The 24,567-nt window shown below is 43.4% G+C and overlaps 3 protein-coding genes across 5 annotated transcripts in view; 1 reads left to right on the top strand and 2 right to left on the bottom strand.

Moving 5' to 3' along the window:
• Nucleotides 1-682, bottom strand: part of chd9 (chromodomain helicase DNA binding protein 9) — a 169,384-nt gene extending 168,702 nt beyond the window's left edge. For all 3 annotated transcript variants that reach the window (XM_079497542.1, XM_079497544.1, XM_079497543.1), the window contains exon 1: nt 557-682. The gene's annotated coding sequence lies outside the window, so the exon portion shown is untranslated. The remainder of the gene's footprint in view (nt 1-556) is intronic.
• A 7,624-nt stretch (nt 683-8,306) lies between these two features.
• Nucleotides 8,307-15,396, bottom strand: LOC306919758 (katanin p60 ATPase-containing subunit A-like 2). Its single transcript, XM_079496310.1, has 12 exons — nt 15,271-15,396; nt 14,932-15,003; nt 14,772-14,843; nt 13,663-13,740; nt 12,918-13,016; nt 12,202-12,265; nt 11,582-11,700; nt 11,136-11,227; nt 10,892-11,002; nt 10,426-10,588; nt 10,084-10,114; nt 8,307-9,896 (listed from the first exon to the last, which is right to left on the bottom strand). The coding sequence occupies exons 3-12, from the start codon at nt 14,817-14,819 to the stop codon at nt 9,754-9,756; spliced, it is 948 nt and encodes a 315-aa protein (XP_079352436.1). The 5' UTR covers nt 14,820-14,843; nt 14,932-15,003; nt 15,271-15,396; the 3' UTR covers nt 8,307-9,753.
• An 8,061-nt stretch (nt 15,397-23,457) lies between these two features.
• Nucleotides 23,458-24,308, top strand: LOC306920496 (homeodomain-interacting protein kinase 1-like). The gene is made up of 4 exons (XM_079497289.1): nt 23,458-23,579; nt 23,693-23,871; nt 23,981-24,099; nt 24,223-24,308. The coding sequence occupies exons 1-3, from the start codon at nt 23,487-23,489 to the stop codon at nt 24,087-24,089; spliced, it is 381 nt and encodes a 126-aa protein (XP_079353415.1). The 5' UTR covers nt 23,458-23,486; the 3' UTR covers nt 24,090-24,099; nt 24,223-24,308.
• Nucleotides 24,309-24,567: the final 259 nt, after the last annotated feature.

Genomic DNA, 24,567 nt, shown 5'->3' with positions numbered 1-24,567 from the left:
CTGCCGTCGTGACGCTGAAGAGAGAGAGGGGGGGGGGGGGGGGGGGGATGGATGGATGGAGTCGTCGATAGACATTCACACCTCTAGAGTTTGTTATGAACAACTTTTGTTTGAAATGTAAAATTAAAAAATACTATTCAAACACTCAACTACAATTCCTCAATACTCCCCGACACAGAGTGAGTTTGAGTGGTGAGGTCGCTGTCATTTCAGAACCATCACCACCACCATGACGATAGGAGATCTCTCTCTCTCTCTCTCTCTCTCTCTCGACACACACAGTGACACACGCTACACACACACGTCTTCGCTGTAAATTGTAAAGTCTCCATACATAAAGTCTACTTTATATGATATCTATATACTTTAGTTTCTGCAGCAGTGTGGCAGTGCGTGTGTTAGTCATTAGTCATTACACACGCACAGCTGAGTTGTTAATGTCAGAATAAACGCCTGCGGTTTCCGAGGCTAATGTCAGAATGACAGCTCTGCCCGAGCCATGCAAAAGAAAACACCAATGTATCTACACAGTCAAAAAACTACTATCGTGACTTACCGATATGAACGGTGAACGACAGGGTCCAGGTGTCACTGAGTGTGAGCCTGTGTGTTGTTGTGCTGGCTGGCCTGGGTGTGTTGAAAGTTGTAGTGTGTGTATAGTGGAGTTGTAGTTCTGCTGGTGACCACGGCATAGCCGCTCTACCGCCGCTACTGCTGCTGACGTGACGACAACAACCACGTTTACACAGGGGACATTGTTGCCTTGTTTCCCGGGAGTCAGAGCTGAACTCCCAGCCTCTAGGGCCAAGCTCTCTGTCTGTCTGTCTGTCTGAGTGTCTGGTATCTGTCTGTGATAGAGAGAGAGAGAGAGAGTTCCATGCAGTTACAATTTTGTCTGCTCATTTCTTGTGTCATCACTTTCAATTTCACTAGTTGAATCTGACTTCTCTATCCTGATTGGATAAAATTGGTATCCTGTCACTAACAAACACTATAGCAAATATCAGAACATAGATCTATATTTAACACTTAATTAACCAAATAACCAAAAACCACTTAGTATATACCCTATATTTAATCCAATATGAAACAATTTTTTATGCTACCGAAGTATGCAACAACCTCTGACATGACTGCTGCTGATGAAAGTAGCCTACGTAATAGTTGAGGCTACACTAGCCTACTGTTGGCGGCCTGCATTGATGATACTAAAAAAGCAGAGGTCCGTCAGTCTTTGATTGATTTATTGATTTAAATATTTATTAACAGTTTGCAGAATTACAGTACGTTTCAAGCACAACTCAATACAAAGACTGTTAACTGTGAGTGGACGACCCAATGAAGCATTACACGTGTTTACAAGAGGGTCCACCTTGTTCAATTCATCAAAACATTTAGAGGGTCCACCTTGTTCAATTCATCAAAACATTTAGAGACATACAAATAGACACTTCTATATAGCCAGAGAACAGAACAGGAATTCATCATAAAGGAGGTAAAAAGAGAGTCCGTGTACTTATTGATAGTTTGAATCAAAAAACAAACTATCAATAAACTTGGCCTACACGGACCTGGTAACATAATATATGACTTGTCTGAACCATCCATCAGAACGAACTTCCAACTACAATTTAATTTCCTACAGGTCTGGACGTCTGGTGGCAAGTCGGCTATACAACCACAGAGTTGGCCTGGCAAGTTTGGGCTAAAACACGAAAAGTTGTCTAATAAAAATAAGTTGCGGCAAAAGAGTTCCAAATGCTACAAGTGGAGTGAGATTCCATATGTCAGAGGCGGAGGGAGGGACGGTACTACTACTGTACCACGCCACTGTGATTGACTAACGTAGTTTCATGGTGAGCGACAGCAATTTAAACATTTCTGTGGAGTGGAGTGGACAAACAATAACCTTTATTAGGTCTTTGAATAATAGAGAATATTTGCAAGGTTATAACTCTAGTATTAGAGTAGTAGTAATAGTTTTCGTTTTGTAGTATGAGTTTGGTGGTGACACAAGTTGCTTGTCTCAGTCTGACAACCAATTAGCCAATCACAGCGCGACAATCGCCCCAGTGTGATTCCCAGGATGTGTATCATATGACATGATTCATGATTGGATCATGCCGTACTTTCTTGAAGCTGGTCATTTTAGGGTGCAAATTAATTGAATACAGCCTACCCCCCACCCACCGGCTCTTACTTAAATTTGCTGACTAACCCACGTGCAGGGAAGCGAGGGTGGTCTGGTTATGTTGATATTTGTACACAAGATGGCCGCGTATAAGCCAGAGCGAGGTCTTACTTTTTATATAAACTAAATGGTTCAACAGTGCTGGCTGCCTCTCCCATAGTTATATAGGCCTCTCCACTGTTAGTATACAGCGACGCGTAGTGGCGTATAATGATAATGCTTTCCAGCCTGCCTATGCATGTGGCAGAGCTATTCTTTACTTATTTTGTTGTACTTATTCTTTATTAACTCGATGACTCTTCAGAGTATTCAATGTGGTTTCCGGGGACTTGGAGGGGTCCTTCGTGGGGTTACAGAGCTCTGGTCCAGAGCTAATTCAACCATATGTTTTAATATCACCACTTTTCATCATGTACGATTATTTTTTAGCCCCGCCTCCTATATACAGGTGTTTTAAAAACGCCATTGACAATGAAGGGAACATTTACGTCATCTTGTCCCTAACAAACATTAAATGCCATTAACAATAAAGAGAATTATAAGAGAGTTTGTTTTGACACCGTTTGTTTTACATCACCATTACATCACCAAAATCAACATGAGTTAGACTTTAATATATTAGCGCCCCTCACTTCACACAGGTGTGATTTTTTCAAATTAAATTACATTTAAACCAAAACAGTTTCATATAAGGGTACCTATGACTATGGCTTAATTTAAATGTGAGTGAGGGTTTTGTGAGAAAAAAATCACACCTGTGTGAAGTGAGGGGCGCTCTTATCATCGTAGGCCTACATCATCATGCATCATCTCATAGGTCACCAGAGATTTCGACCCAGGACAACTCGCCCAACCGCAAATTCGAGTCCGTTCGACCCGTTTTTACCGGGTCGAATTATCTTTACTTTACTTTACTTTATTTGTTTATTTAGACAGGACAGAGCATATTAATGAACGTCACATGAACGTAAATACACCGGGATTAGCAAAGATGCTAATTTTCATCCGCAGTCCTCACACAAAACATAAAAACAGAAAACAGACAAACGGTGTAACCCCTAGAGGGTAGTAGAGTACAAGGTGACGGTGGTGATTAAGATTGAGTATATTTAAGAGTAAATATTGTAAGCATGCTCCCCCAGTTGCATACTTTTTTAAGAAGGTTTTTTTGTAAACCTTCTTTTCTAAATGAAATAATAATGTATGCCTTATTGTAATGTTGTCTGTTTTGTCCTTCTCTCCTCTAAAATCATTTGAAAGTAGCAGATCTACAGTAGTCCCCATCATTAAACACAACACAAGAGGTGAAATGAATTAACGTAACTGTTATTTTATTTGACAAAACAGGGCAGTGTAAAACAATTTCAAGTCAAAAATAGTAGTATATACAAAAACAATTGAAATAAAATGTATATTACAAAAAGGCTGAGTCTGATTGAATGTGCACTATTTCAGTCATAGAAAAACAAGTTATCAAAAATAGTTATATACAAAAAAAATGGGGGAATAAAAAAGAGAAAGGAGACCAGGCTCTGTCCGCTCTTGCCAGTCCGACCCCGTGTGGCATCGTGTTCACCTCAGCAACAGCTGCCAGCAGCTGGGTGATGTCCAACTCGTTCATTGCATAGGCATCCCATAGTCCCATCCCATAGTCAAAAATAGTAGTATATACAAAAAAATGTGAAATAAAATGTATATTACAAAAAGGCTGAGTCTGATTGAATGTGCACTATTTCAGTCATAGAAAAACAAGTTATCAAAAATAGTTATATACAAAAAAAATGGGGGAATAAATAAATAAATAAAAAAAACTTTGGTATGTCATACTGTAGGAATTACTTTAGCATTTTGGACTCTAAATTGATTGTTAAAGTTATGACTTGATGATGGCCATGCGTGCGGTATGTCAGTTGATATACAACTAAATAATGGCAGTGATGACAGCAACTCCCTCCTAAGTGACAAACATGTTCTGAAACACTTGAATGAGTCAATGACTAATCACATGTTTTATTTATTGCAATGACAGCACATCGGTAGTTACATACTAAATACTAGTTAAAATTCTAGCAGCAGCATTCTGAACAAACTGGAGTTTATGTAAACACTGCTTTGTCAGTCCAGTATAGAGAGCATTACAATAATCCAAGAGAGAGAGAGAGAGAGAGAGAGAGAGAGAGAGAGAGAGAGAGAGAAAAAACAACATTATACCTGTGTTTTACCTTCACACTGGAGTTTTTCTCCATTTTTTTTAAAAGTTAGTATTTGTTTGCATTATAAACACATTGGAATGTTCACTTTTCTGATGAAATGTATTTAACATACTTTAATTAGCTTATTTCCTATATGGCCACAACAGATAAACTGACCTGAGGATAATTTGGAGGTAACCACCACACCAGTATGCAAATCACGGAGGAATAAGGAGGACAAGGAGACATCAGTCATCATCTCAACCCATTCACTTTGAACTGGGGAATATTTATTACAATCTTACATCCATCAGTGTTTGAGGTGATCAAAAGGAAATTAGGAATGTGATCGTTGATGGCCTGTGTTTCTCTGCATATAGCTGCATTCTATATACAGTTTTAACATTAAAGGGAGATCCATCTCAATGACCGTCATACTCTGCTATGGGGATGAGGATGGTGGCTGCTAGCCTTAGGAATGTGATCGTTGATGGCCTGTGTCTCTGTGTTTCTCTGCATATAGCTGCATTCTATATACAGTTTTAACATTAAAGGGAGATCCATCTCAATGACTGTGCTTGAATAAGGTGGTATTCTCACACTTAATTGGAGGCGGAGGTGGGGCACTGTTTTAGTTTATTTGATCAACTCACAGTACAAGCACACATTTATACAATCTTACATCCATCAGTGTTTGAGGTGATCAAAAGGAAATAGGCAGAAGCTAAAAGCTTATGATAGCCTATCCTCCTTAAACATGATTAAGGACACGGTCATATGCTGTGTACATATTCACCTTGTAAACAAAATGTAAGTAAGATGAAATATGCAATATAAATGAAATCCCAATTATAATATTTGCATCTCATATATGATGCCTAATTCTCCATATTCAAGATTTAAGATGGGGAACATATACAGTTGGAGGGGGGTACAGCATTGTGTAAACAGAGCTATGTTACATTGTGTCGTTCTATATGGGAGAATAAAATGAGTGCAAGAATAATTGTCAGACAACACAGAGCTGCTGCTAATGTGTAGACTGAACGTCACTTTATGACTGAATGACAAAATAATCATTTCCATAACACATACAAATAATATAGTGTATTAAAATCACAGCATACAATCAATAAAGGCATTACCATTATAGCTATAACTTTTCTTATATATCATACTTTTATACTTCATGTGATTATTCACAAAACCCCACTAGCAAAAAACGTCATACTCTGCTATGGGGATGAGGATGGTGGCTGCTAGCCTTAGGAATGTGATCGTTGATGGCCTGTGTCTCTGTGTCTCTGTGGGTGGCTCCCTTTAGCCTCCATTAGCCTCCATTAGCTTTGTAATTGTTTGGTAAATAAAAACATTTGACTGGAATTCCCCTTTCATTGTCAATAGCAAATCTTGAGACCTGTGGGGACAAAAGCTGAATTCAGGTCCTGTGAGTGAGGTTATTGTCTCCACCAGGCCAAAGGCTTCTTCTGTCCGCGGCTGTCCGCTAAAGTGTGCCCATGGGGTTAGCACACTTTAGATTCCATGCACGGACAGAAGAAGCTGTATTTTACGTAATTTCCGAGTTTTTAGACAGCTGGTGGATGGAAAAGAAGCTCCACCCCCGTGGCTAACTGCCGCGGAGGAGAGCGTTTCCGGGAATCTGTCCGTCGCGGCAGTTAGCCGCGGGGGTGGAGCTTCTTTTCCATCCACCAGCTGTCTAAAACTCCGGAAAGACGTCATCAGTCAGCTTCCTTTGGCCGCGCCTGTCGGCTCAAATGTGCCCACGGTGTTTAGATTCCATGCGCGGACAGAAGAAGCTGTATTTTACGTAATTTCCGAGTTTTTAGACAGCTGGTGGATGGAAAAGAAGCTCCACCCCCGTGGCTGACTGCCGCGGAGGAGAGCGTTTCTGGGAATCTGTCCGTCGCGGCAGTCATCCGCGGGGGTGGAGCTTCTTTTCCATCCACCAGCTGTCTAAAACTCCGGAAAGACGTCGTCAGTCAGCTTCCTTTGGCCGCGCCTATGTCGGCTCAAATGTGCCCACGGTGTCTGTCTGTGTACAGCTAATCTCCGGCACCGTTAACCCGGTCGATGCCACATTTTGCACACACTCCCTGGATGCCAACAATGAACCTCTGCCCCAAATTTTCCAGAATGGTCTGTTTTAGCGCCACCAGGAGGCCGACGTTTGAATGGCTTGATTATGGATCCTGCAGCAAAAGAACAAGGAGGCGTGGCCATCAAGCGTCGGGCTCAATTAACTGTTAACTACATTAAAACATTTAGCGGAGGTGAGTTGGTAAAGGGGCGAGTCGTTTGGTATTCAATCTGAACCACCCCTTTCCCCCTCAATGTAGGCCTATATTTTTTTCCCTTTTCCCCTCCTCCTTTTTCCTGTTTTTGGTCTCTAAATGTTTTGATGAAGTGAAAATGGTGGGCCCTATTGTAAACAAGTGTAATGCTTTATGGTGTCGTTCACTCACGAGTTGTGTAGTGTAATTCTGCAAACTGTTAATAAATACTTCAATCAATCAATCAATCAATCAAAAAACATGTTCATGTCCGCAGACACCATCTGAAAATATTTTCTGCCAGGCAGGGACCCCCATAGCAAAATTGTGTTCAATGATTTTATTTATTCTTTTAATATCCTATAAAAAAAATAAAAACTGATTTTCCAAAGATTTATTTGGAAAATAGCAGAGTGACACGTTGTTTTCAAATAGCCTATAATTGTAATAATTTATTTATGTCCACATAATAGTTTTCAACTGACATTTCCAATCCTTTAGCTGTATGTTTTTGTTTAAAGGGACACTTATAGACATCATAGACAGAATCATAGAATCATAGACATCATAGACAGAATCATATAGAATCATAGACAGAATCATAGAATCATAGACAGAATCATAGACATCATAGACAGAATCATAGACATCATAGACAGAATCATAGACAGAATCATAGAATCATAGACAGAATCATAGACATCATAGACAGAATCATAGAATCATAGACAGAATCATAGAATCATAGACAGAATCATAGACATCATAGACAGAATCATAGACAGAATCATATAGAATCATAGACAGAATCATAGAATCATAGACATCATAGACAGAATCATAGAATCATAGACATCATAGACAGAATCATACAGAATCATAGACAGAATCATACAGAATCATAGACATCATAGAATCATAGACATCATAGAATCATAGACAGAATCATACAGAATCATAGACAGAATCATACAGAATCATAGACATCATAGACAGAATCATACAGAATCATAGACATCATAGACAGAATCATACAGAATCATAGACATCATAGAATCATAGACAGAATCATAGACATCATAGAATCATAGACAGAATCATATACATCATAGACATAATCAATCATATAATCAGACATCATAGACATCATAGACAGAATCATAGATCATAATCTATAATCATAGGCCTTAGGCCTCACTCACACTGTTGCAACATGCATACAACATTTGTCTTGTGTCTTGTCCATGTTTCATGGCTGCCCCAATGCATTTCCAATGGAAGTCACATGGTTTGACAAAACATTTTTGTTTGATGGCTGTGTTGTGCCCCACTCCCCCGCATTGTCAAACCATGTGACTTCCATTGGAAATGCATTGGGGCGGCCATTAAACACGGACAAGACACAAGACAAATGTGAGTGAGGCCTTAATAGAAGTAGCCAGCTGTTCCAATAAAGGGGTATAGGCCTACACAAGAGTCTTTGAAACAAATACATATCCGAGTCTACAAAAACAAAAACATGGGTCCTTGTTACTACACTGCATCTCTGCATGAAGTAGGCCTATCGCTGTATCATGCATTGACGCTAAATCACCACATGGTGGTGATAAAGACCATAGGGTAAAAGGCTGCGAGTCTGACTAAACACCTGTTGTCGCACATTCATTGTGGGATATATGTAAATACTCGACACACTCTCCAAAGTCGGCTGGTGGGCAGGTGCAAGAACAGTATGCAATTTGATTAGACATATCCGTAATCTTTGTCATGTTTTTACTGGGTTGGCTGTTGTTGGGTGTCCATCTATTTGGTGGTAAATATAGGCTTTATTTAAGCCAGAGGCTTTTTCAACCTCTGTACAGTAGCCTACTTGCAAACCGTCAATAAAGCGTTCAATCAATCAATCAATCAATCAATCACTTGTATTGGCTCAGTAAAAAACTAATAGTTGGACACTTGGACTAGGCCTACATCATTATAGTAGCATATAAAAATAATAGTACGAAATTGAGTTACTTGTCGTGTAGCAATGTACAGGTCTATAGATCTTATCTTATCTCTGGGTGGTGCATGCACGGTTTGAAAAACTATACGTAGCCTACCAGCTGGTAGTGGTGGAAAGTAACTAAGTACATTTACTCAAGCACTCCAATTGTGCTTGAGTAAATGTGCCCCATCCCCATTGAACAAATAAACAAGACTAAATACACTTTGCACCACTGTTCTGTTCCTCACAACAACAATGTTTAATTTGCTGCACAACCTGCTTTAAGTGGGGGATGTCGTCACACACTTGATTTAACTGGCAACCCCCCAAAAAGCTTACAATTAGTCACACACGTTACCGCAGTGAAATTTGTTCGCCACATTTGACCCATCTCTTGGAGCGGTGACCTGCAGCATGCGCCGCACTCGGAAATTATTAGTTGATTTGACCCCCAATCTAACCCATTGATGCTGAGTGCCAAGCAGGGAGGAATTGGGTCCCATTTTTACAGTCTTTGGTATGATGATGATCGAACCCCCGACCTCCCAGTTTCAGGGCAGACACTCTAACCACAAGGCCACTGTCTGGTGGTGTGTAGATTTCCTCCTCCTCCAAGTGCGAGGTGGAATTCCTGTTGGCTGTTACAGCCTCACTGCCTGGCCCTGGATTGATCTCGTTTTTGGTCAAAACAAGCTTTTTTAACAACCCAAACTAAATAAACAACCAATGGTCGCATTTATAAAATGTATGTTCCGGGTGGAAATTAAATACATGCGTCCACATGGCTTTTTTGTTTACATTCTGCAATCATGCAACCCTCGTCTGGTTCGACAAAAAAGGTAAAAACACACTGGAATACACTGGTGGATTAATTAACTCATGGCTACTACTGTAACCACTTTTATTTTTAACAAATGCTGTAAGGGATGAAGTAAGGGACCTGGATATTGGATAGGGTGGGTGGAGGCACTGGCCCAAACAAAGGTTGAGAAACACTGTGCCAAGTAGTGGCCTGCAAAAGGTGTGCATCCAGCAAATAATGCTCTTATCTCTGTAGTTCATGCTTCATTGAAGGCAGCAAAACAATGTGTGTCAGACAGATTGGTACTCTGTCTCCCAGGCTGTGTATCTGTCTGTCAGGGTTCTGGCCGAGGGTTTGGTGTGCATGATCACTTCCTGGAAGTCAGCCGTCGTCACAGTTTCCAGCTGAATGACAGGCATGTCCACTCCCCCCGCTGAGGAAAAGAAAAGCTTTGTTTACATGTTATGGTCAGTAATGATAAGTGGGTAAGTCTCACCTTTAGCCCCCCCCCTTCCCCGGTCCTGAAAGTCTCCACTACACTTTCATCTAATTTCCCTCCCCTTCCCATCCTGTTTGTGTGTGTGTGCGTGTGTACGTGTGTGCGTGCGTGTGTGTCCTACCCTCCTGGTGTGACTCCAGGGCGTTAAAGATCTTGCGGATCACACACACACACACACACACACACACACACACACACACACACACACACACACACACACACACACACACACACACACACACACACACACACACACATTATGGTAGATGATGGTTTGACCTAGCCTGACACTCTTTCATTTAATTTCACTTCATTATTGCCAGGACATATTTTTTAATGGTTGCGATTCAGGGCTGGAGCCAGGCTAGGTTTGATCACCTTTCCCACCTTTCCAACATTTAAAAGGTAAAAGTCAACATTTCCAATTTTGACACATTTTGGTGTGGCATGTACTGTGACTGACCTTTGCCAGGGCTTCATAGTCCAGATGCGTCTGTAGCTCCACCCCTCCTGTGCAGCTGAGGGGAGGCAGCCAATGTGAAATCATAGCTTGGCGGGCGGGCTCTGAGGGTAGACCAACCAGAATCCTTTTCTCCAGTCTCCTCAGCATGGCATGGTCCAACTCCCTGAAGAGACATAGCACACCTACTGTTTGACGGTCTGTCCTACACTGTCTCCCCTTTCTGTCTGCATGGACCACTGTACACTGTACATTCACATGTATTCATATATTCACTTTTGATAGACTGTACATATCCATTAATATATTCATTGTTGGTTGAAAGATTGTACATTTATTGATTCACACACATATATATATATATATATGCATTGCTATATTCATTATTGATAGACTGCACTGTACATAATGTTAATCAATAATATACTTGTATTCATTGCTGATAGACGTGCGTGCGTGTGTGTGTTACCATGGTATGTTTGAGGCAGCCAGTACAAACACCAGGTCATCTGATTTTGACAGTCCATCCATCTGAACCAAAAGTTCTGTCTTCATCCTACGACTGCCCTCATGTTCCCCTCTGGAACCACATTTCACACACATTTCAGTGCAAACACATTTTGATTTTATAGTTTTTGATTGTCTTTTCTAATGTAATCTCTCATCCCATCACAGCCCCTCTCTCCCCTTTCCTCGTATATTATCCTACTCACCCCATACCGCTGCCTCTCTGTCCCATAACAGACTCTAGCTCATCCAAGAAGATGGTGGAGGGGGCGTGGTACCTGGCCAGCTCAAACAACACCTGCACGCACACGCACACGCACACACACACACACACACACACACACACACACACACACACACACACACACACACACACACACACACACACAGGTGTTTATAAGGTTTATCTTATGAACACTTTCTTTTGTCTTACAGATCATAATGCTACAGTATAGATCTAGATATAGATTAAAATCAACTTATGAACACTTTCTTTTGTCTTACAGATCATAATGCTACAGTATAGATCTAGATTAAAATCAACTTTATTAGGAGCAGGAACTCAACCAGAACACTGCGTCTGGCAAACAATAGCCTATTATAGCCAACTAAGCATTCCGGTCAAACATTGACAGCCGTGATGATAACCTACCCTGACCAGCTTTTCGGAGTCTCCTCTCCATTTACTGACGATGGTGGACGCTGAGATGTTGAAGAACGTTGTGTTGCATTCTGTAGCGACTGCCTTCGCCAGCAGAGTTTTGCCCGTTCCTGTGTTATGGATACACATTCAGATTCACTGTCACATTCACTGTCACTTAGATGCACTGTTTGGGTACATACATACATGTAAAATGTAAATGTAAATTATATATAGATTGCTTTTCATAGATTGTGTGATGCACATTCACACACACATTCATACACACATCCATACACTGATGGCGGTGGAAACCATGCAAGGCACCAAACTGAACCATATATATATATATATATATATATATATATATATATATGGCGACTGGTTAAAGAAGCTGTGGTCTATCCCATTAAGGTGAGGTTTGCTATTTAATCTAGAATCCTTCCGTAGGCTTAAAGCGACAGACACGCTGTTCTTTTCGGCTGACATTAAGCCTATACCTATATGAAGATGGAATGATGCTAAAACATACACACGCACGCACGCACGCACGCACGCACGCAACCACGCACGCGTGTGTGTCTAACACACAGAAACAATAAATGTTGCTTGACAGCTTGGTGGTGTCTTACCTGGAGGACCATACAGCAGCAAACCTTTCCATGGAGATAGGATACCTGTAAATAACTGTGGGTACTAGAGAGAGAGAGAGAGAGAGAGAGAGAGAGAGAGAGATTGAGAAAGATGAGAGAAAATATGAGGGAGAATTAGAATCGGATAGGGAGAGAGAGAATGAGGATAGTGGTGGAGTATTGGCATTTTTTACTTAAAGTATAAGTATCAATACTGCAATATACACCCGAAATCATCATATATACAGTTAACAATTTGTGTGCCCAAGACGTCCACAGACGTCTTGGGAATTACCGCTATGCGGTGCCCAGGACGTCTGTGGACGTCTTTATTTATTTATTCTTTGTGATTTTTATAAAAAATAAATAAAATGTCAAAAATAACATTGGGCACCCTGGGTCACTATTTTGAAAATGTTGAAAGGGCACACAATGTGTTTTAATATGTGCGTGTGCGTTTGTGTGTGTGTTAGGTTGCGCACAGGTGGTGAAAAACAACCATGCTTCATGCTCAGACCCAGCCAGCCACCCAGCCACCCACCCAGGCACACACATAGCTCCGTAAGGGAGTGGTTGCACCACTCAAAAAATGGCAAATACGTTTAGGGATAAGGGTTAAGGGGTGGCGCAAGATATAGCCCATAGGCTTAATGTCAGCCTAAAAGAATCCCTTTATATGCCTACAGATGGATTCTGGATTAAATAGCAGACCTTACCTTAATGGGATAGACCACGGCTTCTTTAACCAGTCGCTTGGCATCCTCCAGACCAATGATGTCTTTCCAGTGCACGTTGGGGTTGTGCAAATAAATGTCCTATATGGGAGAGACACGCAGGTTTGAATAGGGAGGGCGTCAGTGAGTGCTGACCCCTAGGCACCCGGTTCGTCAGTTTGCTACCCTCTCCTCGCTGAATTTGACCTTTTACCATCAGGCAGGAGGCTTAAAGTGCCATTAGCAAAAATAGTTAGGGAAAGTTAGCCAAATTTGTGACCAATCATGCAAAAAATAAATGCTTACCAATAGCTTTCTTCACAGATGTGTTCATAAACATAAAGGTGTCTACTATCACCTCTCAATTTGTTCCAATAGCAAACTCCCTTCAGTCCCTTGGGAAACTTTGTGGCAGCTATGCAGGGTACCATTAACAACTCATATGCAGGCAAAATGTACATGTTTTCATTCTGCTTTAAGTAGCATGGTCTAATTAGTGTTTTTTCATGATTCTGAATCCATTGCAAGCATTTGTTTTGCACGAAAAACACTCCTTGGGCTAATAACGGCCATAGCCACTTTTCCAAATGTGATAATTCATCACATTTGTGATGACGGCTATGGACGTTTTTGACCCCAGAGACACATTACCATGGCCCACGGAATAACAGACAAAGCATTACTGACACGAATCATGTCAAATTGGTATGTGTGTGTGTGTGTGTGGGTGTGTGCGTGCGTGCGTTACCCTGCTGATGACTGTGGCCAGTTCTCTCATTTCACTGTTCATCCCAGAGAATGCACTGAGAGGCTTCAACAGGCGCTCCTGTTAAAAATAAAAACAAAGTCAATTCAAACCAAAAGCAATATCATAAAAGAAAACTAGAAAAATGTGCTCCTCTGAGCACAGGCCAGGTAGCTTATTGTGGGCCTGGTAACAACTAAATGCAACATGGTGGAAAACTTGTCAGTGGAAATGGGTGTTGCTTATTTGGAGAGTTGTGTAATAATCCAAGGAATCCGTGGGAAAAAGTATTTCGATTGTATGAGAGTTCATGAGCTATAGGGCAAAACGTGAATCTGCCTGTAATGGCGCCACCATGAGGTCAATGTAGGGTGGTATTTCTTCCATGGCATAGTGGGAATGTGCGTGCAACGTTTCACAGCAATCGGACATTGCATTCATGATTTATGGCATTCTGTTCAAAACGGGCCAATCCTGCTAACTTTGGAAGCCAATCTTAGCCAATCAGGATGCAATAAGATACGTCACATATAGAGATAATGTGTAGCGATTTGTGTTAGGTTTGGACAAAAGTAGTAGCAGAGGTTCTTTCTTGGCCTCCAGGGAGTATGCATGCAAAGTTCCATGCCGATCTGTCCATGTCCAACGTTGCCGGAGATTAGCTGTTCACAGACGGACGGACGGACGGACAGGCGGAGGGACGGACGGACAGACACACGGACAGACAGACGGACAGACACACAGACAGACACACAGACAGACAGACACACAGACGGACAGGCGGAGGGACGGGCGGACAGACACACGGACGGACAGACACACAGACGGAGGGACGGGCGGACAGACACACATACGGACAGGGGCAAAAACATAAGACTCCGGCCGTCTGTCCAGTATCAGAATCAGAATCCAGAATGTCAGGTATAAATAACCCTGACAAATGAATTTGAACATATTATGCGCAGGGCAATAGCTTACAATACTTTTTAGACTGATAAAGAAAACCTTTGTGCACTGTAGCCTGAATGGCAGTTTGGTATGCGGGGTGGATCTCTGCAATACACACATGCACAGTCGCACACACAGGAACTTCTCATACACACAGTACTAACCATATGTTCAGTTTCAGTAACAGATCCTCTGGTGGCTTCATTGATCATACCTTTGTAGTCAATCAGCTGACCCTATAACAATAACAAGCCAATTTCATCCCAAAACATAAAAAGTAATACAACTTAGGTGTGATTGTTTTATTATTATTGGAGAATGTACCTTCTTGGTCCTGTTGATGGACGATACATTGAGACCAAACTCTGAAGACTCAGGACAGGAAAAATCATTCTCCTGTTTAACGCACACGCACGCGCACACACACACACACACACACACACACACACACACACACACACACACACACACACACACACACACACACACACACACACACACACACACACACACACACACACACAAGATTAGTGACAGAGAGCAATCATGATGTTAATTTCAGGTGAAGCTCATGGTAGAACATGAATAAATATCAGTGCCATTTCTTTCTGCTCGGTGTGGAGTAGTAGTCGGGATCAGGCATTAAGATGAGGTAACATTTACATTTACAGTTGCAGCTTTGCTAGCATCCTTGACTGTCACGATGGACTCCGTCCTCCTGGCCCCAAGCCCAGACTGCGGCCTGTGGATGGGGATGATCCTGGGCAGGGGCTTCACAACGGTACACGGTGTCCTGAAGGACAGAGGGACAGACAGCATGATGCAAACAAAATGATATGAGAGACATGACAACAGACCTGCAGGAGGACAAACTGACTATATATATAAAAATAATATGCTTATTTATATATATTGTGTGTAGATGAATGTATATATCTAAGGACAACGTGAATGTATGCACTGTGTAGGCAGATAGATGTCCCATCAGTCTGCTACACGTGCACCTACATACAAATGGACTCCAGGTGTAGGGCCCGACAAGCCTATGGCTTCTCCCTAGCCCTTTTTCGGATATCAGACAGGACATAAGCAACGGACACTCAAAAGGAGTAGGAAAAAAATGTATGTGTGCTATGTATGAACTGTATGTCCACCATTCCGGAAAAAAACCCTGAAATGAACTGAACTGACTACTGAGGCACACAGACAGGTAGGGACAGACAGGAGGACGAAAGAGAGACAGGTAGGAACAGTCAAATTGATAGCAAGGACAGGACGGGGAGAAAGACAGGCATAAAGACTACACCAGTGGTTTCCAAAACCTTTCAGAGTTTTATTGTTGGCTTTGTGCCGAGCACTAACGACGATGCGTTCATGGATCACAACAAACTAAACGGTGGCAACGCAGTGTCTTAAAATGGAATTATAAAAGTGTAAGGAGAATATTTTGACCAGCAGCAGCTGCACGTAAAAACTGCAGTGGTGGACGTCTCGGAGTCAGACGGACCTACAGCACCAGGGAGAGTCACCAATAAAGGAATAGATTGGTGTGCTGTTAAATAAGCCTAGAGTGATCTCAAAGCAAATAAACCAGAATACATTTTGCTCTATAAAAGAAACCCTATAACATTTAACACAAACTGTATGTATGAGTCATTTTAGAATGACAAGTCTGATTGGAACACTTATTGTGATACTTTAAAATATGCTTATATTATCATTGTAATACGACAGTATTACGGTAGTAGGCCTACAGAATAACCTTTTAAACTTTATAATCATATCTATCGATTTCGTATCATATTGTCATAATGAACCAATATCATCCATGTATTGTATCGCTGTTAAAATGTATCGTTAGACCCCTAGTAGGACCTACTCACAGTTCAAACTGTCACAGTAAAACAAGGAATATAGATAGGCTTACTGCTTATTTGATGCACATAACTGCATGTAAAGATTCTGCAGTTTGTGGTTGTTCCATTCATGCTCGTCATTTCAATGTATTTGCGAATGTAACTGCTGTGATCAAGCGTGCTAATTGCCACCTATTAGGTATTGACTAGCTAGATCACGTGTGAATGACCACATTATCATCATTAAAGGTGTGCTTCCATTGTTTTGTGGGGAAGCAACAATCTGTACCAATGATGGTGGCTCATTTGCAACAACTTGTTCTATTGTTCACCAAACCCTGAACACAGGACGTCAATGATGTCAAGCTTTGAGGCTGAGGGCATTACATTCTAGAAATGATTCTCAAAGGAAACGTGTCTGGACTGTACGACCCCTTTTACCTGGGTCTCTCTCAATACAGAGCTCAGAGTCAAACACAACAGCCATCGTCGTTGTGTTTGGGGGTTTAAATAACTTACCAACAACAAAGCAGCATGCTTTAGTTACTCTTTGTATGTTTTGAATGATTATTATTACAAAGCACATACTTCAGCCCTATATACATTTCGGCCATTTGAAAATAGCCGATCAACAAGCTCACAATGCATAGGCTAAAGTCAGTTTTGTTTTTCTTTTTAATCAATTATTATTGAGCCATCAATAAGCCAACACTTCTGGCTACGTATGTCTCACTGGAAAGATACATATTGCACAACAGTCTTTGACCATGACAGGATTATATTGGGGTCATCTCAACTAGTGGCTGGATTGCCATATCATATACAAATTTAAACTAAAACAAAGTAAAAGATTGGTGCAAGTACCATGAATACATTAAATCTATTTATGTCATACATGTAAGCTATATATTAATTTAATTTTAAACTGATTACATTTAAACTGATATGATATTTACACAATGCTTCATCTCACCCTTGAGAAATATATTGTAATACAAATATCTAGTACACTAATAACCAAATCACATTTTTATTGGCTTAATAAAAGCATTATTTGAATTTGGAGGGTTAAATATAACAATTTGATCAGACCTACAACATAAACAATTAACTTTTATTGAAAAGCAATGACGGAGTCACCATGATTTTAGTTTGTGTTGGTTCAGTAGAAGTTTCCGCTCATAATCATTGCAGGCTATTGCTTTCTAAAGGTTTCAATCGTATAGTATAGTATTACTATTTGACCGTGACAGGATTATATCGGGGTAATGGCTGGGTTGCCATATCATATACAAATTTAAACTAAAACAAAGTAAAATATTGGTGCATGTACCATGAATACATTCAATATATTTATGTCATACATTGTTGTGAATTATCTCTCTGCTGTCTGAATGGCAGCCTCTGGTGGACATTTCCCCTCCCCTGCATCCACAATGACACAGGTGTTTGCCATCACACCACTCAACTCAATGACCAATCACAGTCTAGGTGTGCCCTATATAAACCATCACTCACTCCACAGCCCTCACTCAGTCTCCAGCCTTCACACAGGCAACATGCAGCACCTGCAGAGCTCCCTGAGTCTACCTATTACTCCAGCCATGCGTACTTGACCAATGTAAGCCCTTATGTTCTATATTGACTTGATGTATTCTATGTTGACCACTTTGCCATAGACGATGATTGTTCACATACAGTATGTTCTAGTGTATAAATGCCCAGTGTACCTGTTTATACACATCCATTCTGTTGCCATATGTTCTGAGTTATATCTGATTTACCTGTCATTCATATAGTTAATATGTATTCCATTTCTTATCTCTTGCTTGTAGAAACCATGGATTAAGGAGAAAATAAACCAATATTCTGTTGAATTATACCTTGGTGTCACCTATACTCTCTCTGACCGGGGATACTTGGGTGGTCAGCTCATAGCCCACAAACACAACCAGAGAATATTTAATATGGTCCTTCCCATGTTCAGCCACTTCCATCTGGAACCGTTTGATGTGCTCCAGCTCCTGCTGCTCAGAGCTATTTGGTTGTACAGGCGCTGCTGCCTGCGTCTTCCGGGCAGCCGCTTGTTTCTTCTGGCCACTCCTGATAGTACTTGATCGTCTGACTGGACGTTTGCCTCTGCAAGGAGTAGGACCTGACCGCCTGGCTGGCTGGCTGCGGGCTTCTGGGGACATTCCAAAGGGAAAGCGGAAAAGGTAAAAGGGTAGGTGTAGATGTTGTGGCCAGATTCCTTCTGGGGACATTCCAAAGGGAAAGCGGAAAAGGTAAAAGGGTAGGTGTAGATGTTGTGGCCAGATTCCTTCTGGGGACATTCCAAAGGGAAAGCGGAAAAGGTAAAAGGGTAGGTGTAGATGTTGTGGCCAGATTCCTTCTGGGGACATTCCAAAGGGAAAGCGGAAAAGGTAAAAGGGTAGGTGTAGATGTTGTGGCCAGATTCCTTCTGGGGACATTCCAAAGGGAAAGCGGAAAAGGTAAAAGGGTAGGTGTAGATGTTGTGGCCAGATTCCTTCTGGGGACATTCCAAAGGGAAAGCGGAAAAGGTAAAAGGGTAGGTGTAGATGTTGTGGCCAGATTCCTTCTGGGGACATTCCAAAGGGAAAGCGGAAAAGGTAAAAGGGTAGGTGTAGATGTTGTGGCCAGATTCCTAGCCTGTGTATCGAACCAGTGGTCCGCCGCGTCCAAGGCAGGTTGGTTGAAGTCCATCACATGCGAAGGAGCGTCGAACTCATAACTGGTCATGATGAGCAGAAAGCGGACCTCAAACCCACCGTTGAATGTTCGTTAAAAAAAGGTTTCTCGATCAGTAGGACGTAGATTATGCGGCTGCCTGGAAGACGCAGGCAGCAGCGCCTGTACAACCAAATAGCTCTGAGCAGCAGGAGCTGGAGCACATCAAACGGTTCCAGATGGAAGTGGCTGAACATGGGAAGGACCATATTAAATATTCTCTGGTTGTGTTTGTGGGCTATGAGCTGACCACCCAAGTATCCCCGGTCAGAGAGAGTATAGGTGACACCAAGGTATAATTCAACAGAATATTGGTTTATTTTCTCCTTAATCCATGGTTTCTACAAGCAAGAGATAAGAAATGGAATACATATTAACTATATGAATGACAGGTAAATCAGATATAACTCAGAACATATGGCAACAGAATGGATGTGTATAAACAGGTACACTGGGCATTTATACACTAGAACATACTGTACGTGAACAATCATCGTATATGGCAAAGTGGTCAACATAGAATACATCAAGTCAATATAGAACATAAGGGCTTACATTGGTCAAGTACGCATGGAGTACGAAGCTCTTCTTAGAGCTTCGGCCATGTTGGCCAGGGACTCCATGGCCGGTGTGGCCTTTTGTGCGGAGGAACAGTGCCCAAGACCTACCCCGGCAGGGATAGACAGAAACCCCAGAGGTATGGGACGGCACAGCCCCCCGCACAAAAGGCCACACCGGCCATGGAGTCCCTGGCCAACATGGCCGAAGCTCTAAGAAGAGCAGAGATGGAGGGGAAGGAAGAAATGGAGACCATGAGGAAGAAAATGGAGGAGCTTGGCAGGCAAAGGAGAGAGACGTCCAACCTGCTAGCTCACATTAGCACCCTGCTAATAAGCGGCAATCAACCAATGGAGGAGCCAGATGACCACCATGTTGGAGCACAAGGGGGAGCACCTTCCCCCAACGCAGACGACGACCCTGAGGAGGTAGTGCATTTTAGTGCTAAAGAATACCTCAAATCCCTCAGTCATCAGAGGAGCCCTCCACCTGTTCCAGCCTCTCCTGCCCTGGTGCCTCGTGCTGCACCTCCTGCCCTGGTGCCTCGTGCTGCACCTCCTGCCCTGGTGCCTCCTGCTGCACCTCCTGCTCCGGTGCCTCGTGCTGCACCTCCTGCCCTGGTGCCTCGTGCTGCACCTCCTGCCCTGGTGCCCCGTGCTGCACCTCCTGCCCTGGTGCCTCCTGCTGCACCTCCTGCCCTGGTGCCTCGTGCTGCACCTCCTGCCCTGGTGCCCCGTGCTGCACCTCCTGCCCTGGTGCCTCGTGCTGCACCTCCTGCCCTGGTGCCTCCTGCTGCACCTCCTGCCCTGGTGTCTCCTGCTGCACCTCCTGCCCTGGTGTCTCCTGCTGCACCTCCTGCCCTGGTGCCTCGTGCTGCACCTCCTGCCCTGGTGCCTCCTGCTGCACCTCCTGCTCCGGTGCCTCGTGCCGCACCTCCTGCCCTGGTGCCTTGTGCTGCACCTCCCGCCCTGGTGCCTCGTGCTGCACCTCCAGTCTTGGTGCCTCCAGTCCCGGCGCCTCCAGTCCCGGCGTGTGTATCGCCACCCAGTCCGGCGTGTGTATCGCCACCCAATCCGGCGTGTGTATCGCCATCCAGTCCAGCGAGTGTGTCGCCTCCAGACCCGGCGTGCCCAACGCCTCCTGTCCCGGCGTGTTCATCGCCTTGCCTGGCACCTCTTCTAGAGCCTCCAGTCCGGGGGCCCACAGGTCCACGTCCACGGTATGCAGCAGACCCGCCTTCCGAGCCAAGCCAACCTGCCGCACTACTTCCTGCCTGGTCGTACCTGCATCGGCGACCTCTGGTGCGGCCCCGCCGAAAGCACCGGTCTCCCTTGTGGCTCCACTCCTCCAGGTATCCTCCAGACCCTCCAGTATGGCCTCGCCAGCATCGGCGGTTTCCAGTCTGGCTCCCCTACAGTGGTCGTCCGCCAGAGTGGTCGTGTCGACGGCCATGGTCCCCTGGGTGGTCCCGACCATCTGGTCACCCTCTGCACCTGCCTCGCCCTTCGCTCCTGACTGGGGTGGCCAGTTCCGCTCCTATCCAGCCCCCGGGCCGTCCGCCCGAGGTAACCCCCTGTCACCAGCCTGGAGATCTGGTCAACACGGGGCGGCTGAACGCCTCCCCTCACCAGCCCCAAGTTTGTGTCCCATGGGGCGGCTGAATGTCTCTCTTCCCAGACAACGTTCGACCCCCGAACCGACAACTGAACATTTTGTGTCCATCCCAGTACACTACATCTGTTGTCCCTGCACTACACTCACTGCCACCTCGACAGCAAAGACAATTCTCTCTATTCACAGTAGCTGAGCTACCGTGGGGGCGGCTGTTGTGAATTATCTCTCTGCTGTCTGAATGGCAGCCTCTGGTGGACATTTCCCCTCCCCTGCATCCACAATGACACAGGTGTTTGCCATCACACCACTCAACTCAATGACCAATCACAGTCTAGGTGTGCCCTATATAAGCCATCACTCACTCCACAGCCCTCACTCAGTCTCCAGCCTTCACACAGGCAACATGCAGCACCTGCAGATCTCCCTGAGTCTACCTATTACTCCAGCCATGCGTACTTGACCAATGTAAGCCCTTATGTTCTATATTGACTTGATGTATTTATTTATTATTTATAGAAAATAAACCAATATTCTGTTGAATTATACCTTGGTGTCACCTATACTCTCTCTGACCGGGGATACTTGGGTGGTCAGCTCATAGCCCACAAACACAACCAGAGAATATTTAATATACATGTAAGCCTATATTTATTTCATGTTTTCAAACTGTGATTACATTTTAACTGATATGAAATAATTCAGTTGTTTATATTTGCATTAAAATGCATTGAATGAAAGCACCATCAAAACCCTACAGAAACAAATTCCAATTATGTCATACAACTGAAAACAGCACAACACTTATCCCAAACCTTTTATTGTCAGGTTTCCCAAAACACATTGCTGTTAGTGTGTTTGTTGATACTGTGCTGTTCACTGGACATGTAGTACATTGGTTGATAGAAACAATCAATCCCCCCACCCCCGCCCCCTTAACAGACACCTTGGGAAAGGTGTTAATGGTCAGAGAGGGCCATGCTACTGTGACCAACCAGGTAACATCTTCCCTGAGTACCCTGACTAGACTGCATATATAGTGTGGTCAGTGTTTCCTTCAGAGCAGATCATTTGAACCTAGGAAGCAGCAGGAGAAAGAGGACTCGACAAACACACCATGGCTAAATTAATGACCACGAGACAACAGGAGAGCAACATATTAAAACGCAAACTAGAAGGCCTGAAAAAGCATCGCTTTGAACCATACCAGTGCTCTTCAAGGACATGTAGGCCTACAGGTAAGGGTTGATCAAAATGTCTTATCAGCATTGTTCTAATTTAACTCAGTGACTAAAGAGGCTGCTAGTTGAGAGATCTCAAAGATGCCATTGTTATGTTATGTTAGTCACAGTAATTGAGAGATATTAATTCACGTCTAAACTCTGCCAATGTCTTGAGCATGTTGATCAGTTTGATCAGAGAGAGAACCGTGGTTGATTGTATTATGTGTATGCTAATCCAAATTATCCCGCTTCTCTCTCTAAAGGTGCTAAGAAAAAGCAGCAGTCTTTAATACTCTCAGCGGAACCCTCCATGGACAAATCTGTGTTCCCTCGACACTCCAGCATGTCCAGCTCTGATGAGCAGGAGGTGTTCCACTCTGATGACGTCCCTTTCCCAGCGGTCTACGTTGACAACCTGACCACCACCACCGCCCCACAGAACTCCATTGTGTCCTGCTCAACTGTCCCATTCCCAACACCGCTGAACGAAGTGACCACCAGCTCCTCCCAACACTCTGAGTCCGATCCAAAGAGTTACATATCCGAGCAGGACTTTCTGGATGAAGGAGAGTACCTCGTCCAGAGCTTCATGCAGGAAGGAGGCTACGGGACGGTGGCCAAAGCCATCAAAACGTCCACATGGGACACTGTGGCCATTAAGATATTAAAGAAACGTCACAACTACGACCAATTGGCAGAACACGAGGTGAGCATAATTGCTTTGGGAGATTTTCAAAATGTGTGCATCATTTATTATATCGTGTCTAAATCCTTCTTCTTGTATTTGCAGATGACCATGTTGCGAAAGCTGAAAGTCCTGGACCCTGACGCTTGTGGAATAGTGAGATTTTACAACGGCTTCGTCCATAAAGGATTTCAATGCATGGTGTTTGAGTCTCTGGATATCGATCTCCTGGAGTTCCTTAATGACAGAGGTCCTATGTCCATGATGGAGATGAGACCCGTCATACAGCAGGTATGAGTTTGAAATGTGATGGCAACCCATACCATACAGACACATATTCAGTTAAATGTCACACCACCTTGTGTTTCACATTATTAATCGTGCTCTTTATTCTTGACTTGCAGCTTGCCATTGCACTCCAGGCCCTGAAGGGTATCGGTCTCATCCACACAGACATCAAACTGGAGAACATCATGCTGGTGAACCAACAAGAACCCTTCAGAGTCAAACTCATTGACTTTGGTCTGGCTATTCCTGTCTCTGAGATCAAGCGGGACAGGATCAAGACCCTTCTTGCATATACGTGAGTTATTTTGAGCTAGATGTTGTATTAAATAGTACTGGCCTATATACATACTTTACTGAAAGCAGACTGTTATTATATTGCTAACATCCTTTTGTTTTACCCACAGAGCACCAGAAGTATTCCTGGAACAACCACTCACAGAGGCACTTGTGGGCACTGGGCTGTGTGATGGCCAATTGTATGCTGACTCATGGTTTATTCAGTGGGGACACTGACTATGAAGTGGTGAGTATTCTACGGATTCACTTTACACAGAAGTTAAATGTTCACTTAAGTTTACCTAAGACTGTTACATGGAATATTGTGAATAATAATGTGAAATACCCTGTGTTTTTTACCCCCCTGTAGTTTCAAACCATCCTCTTGACTCTTGGTATGCCAGTGCAAGCTCCCCTGGACGGCGGGGTGAAAATCCGCTCACTGGAAGAAGTGTTCGACTCGCTGTGTGGCGACGCTGACAGAACTGGAGACGCCTTCATGGACCTGTTGAAACGAATGCTTCGTCTGGATTCAGAGGAGAGGATAACACCTGACCAGGTGTTGGACCATCCCTTCATCACCACCGAGTCATGTCCCACCAAACCACTGCGTCATAGCAAGTCCACACAATAGTGTGTGATCTTGAGGTGGAGGTTTTTGTTTTGAGGAACAATTTGAACGCACCACTGAATCAATGGAGAGATTACACTCCAC

The sequence above is a fragment of the Electrona antarctica genome (assembly GCF_951216825.1).
Source record: "Electrona antarctica genome assembly, chromosome: 3".
Lineage (NCBI taxonomy): Eukaryota > Metazoa > Chordata > Actinopteri > Myctophiformes > Myctophidae > Electrona > Electrona antarctica.
This window is presented reverse-complemented; position numbering and strand designations above follow the sequence as displayed.

Coding starts and splice junctions, on each gene's coding strand:
- LOC306919758 (XM_079496310.1), bottom strand. CDS start 14,819: ATGATCAATGAAGCCACCAGAGGATCTGTTACTGAAACTGAACATATG. Junction 13,741..14,771: donor TTACTGAAACTGAACATATG/GTTAGTACTGTG, acceptor TATTTTTAACAG/GAGCGCCTGTTGAAGCCTCT. Junction 11,228..11,581: donor ACTCCGAAAAGCTGGTCAGG/GTAGGTTATCAT, acceptor GTGTGCGTGCAG/GTGTTGTTTGAGCTGGCCAG.
- LOC306920496 (XM_079497289.1), top strand. CDS start 23,487: ATGGTGTTTGAGTCTCTGGATATCGATCTCCTGGAGTTCCTTAATGAC. Junction 23,580..23,692: donor TGAGACCCGTCATACAGCAG/GTATGAGTTTGA, acceptor CTTGACTTGCAG/CTTGCCATTGCACTCCAGGC. Junction 23,872..23,980: donor AAGACCCTTCTTGCATATAC/GTGAGTTATTTT, acceptor TTTTACCCACAG/AGCACCAGAAGTATTCCTGG.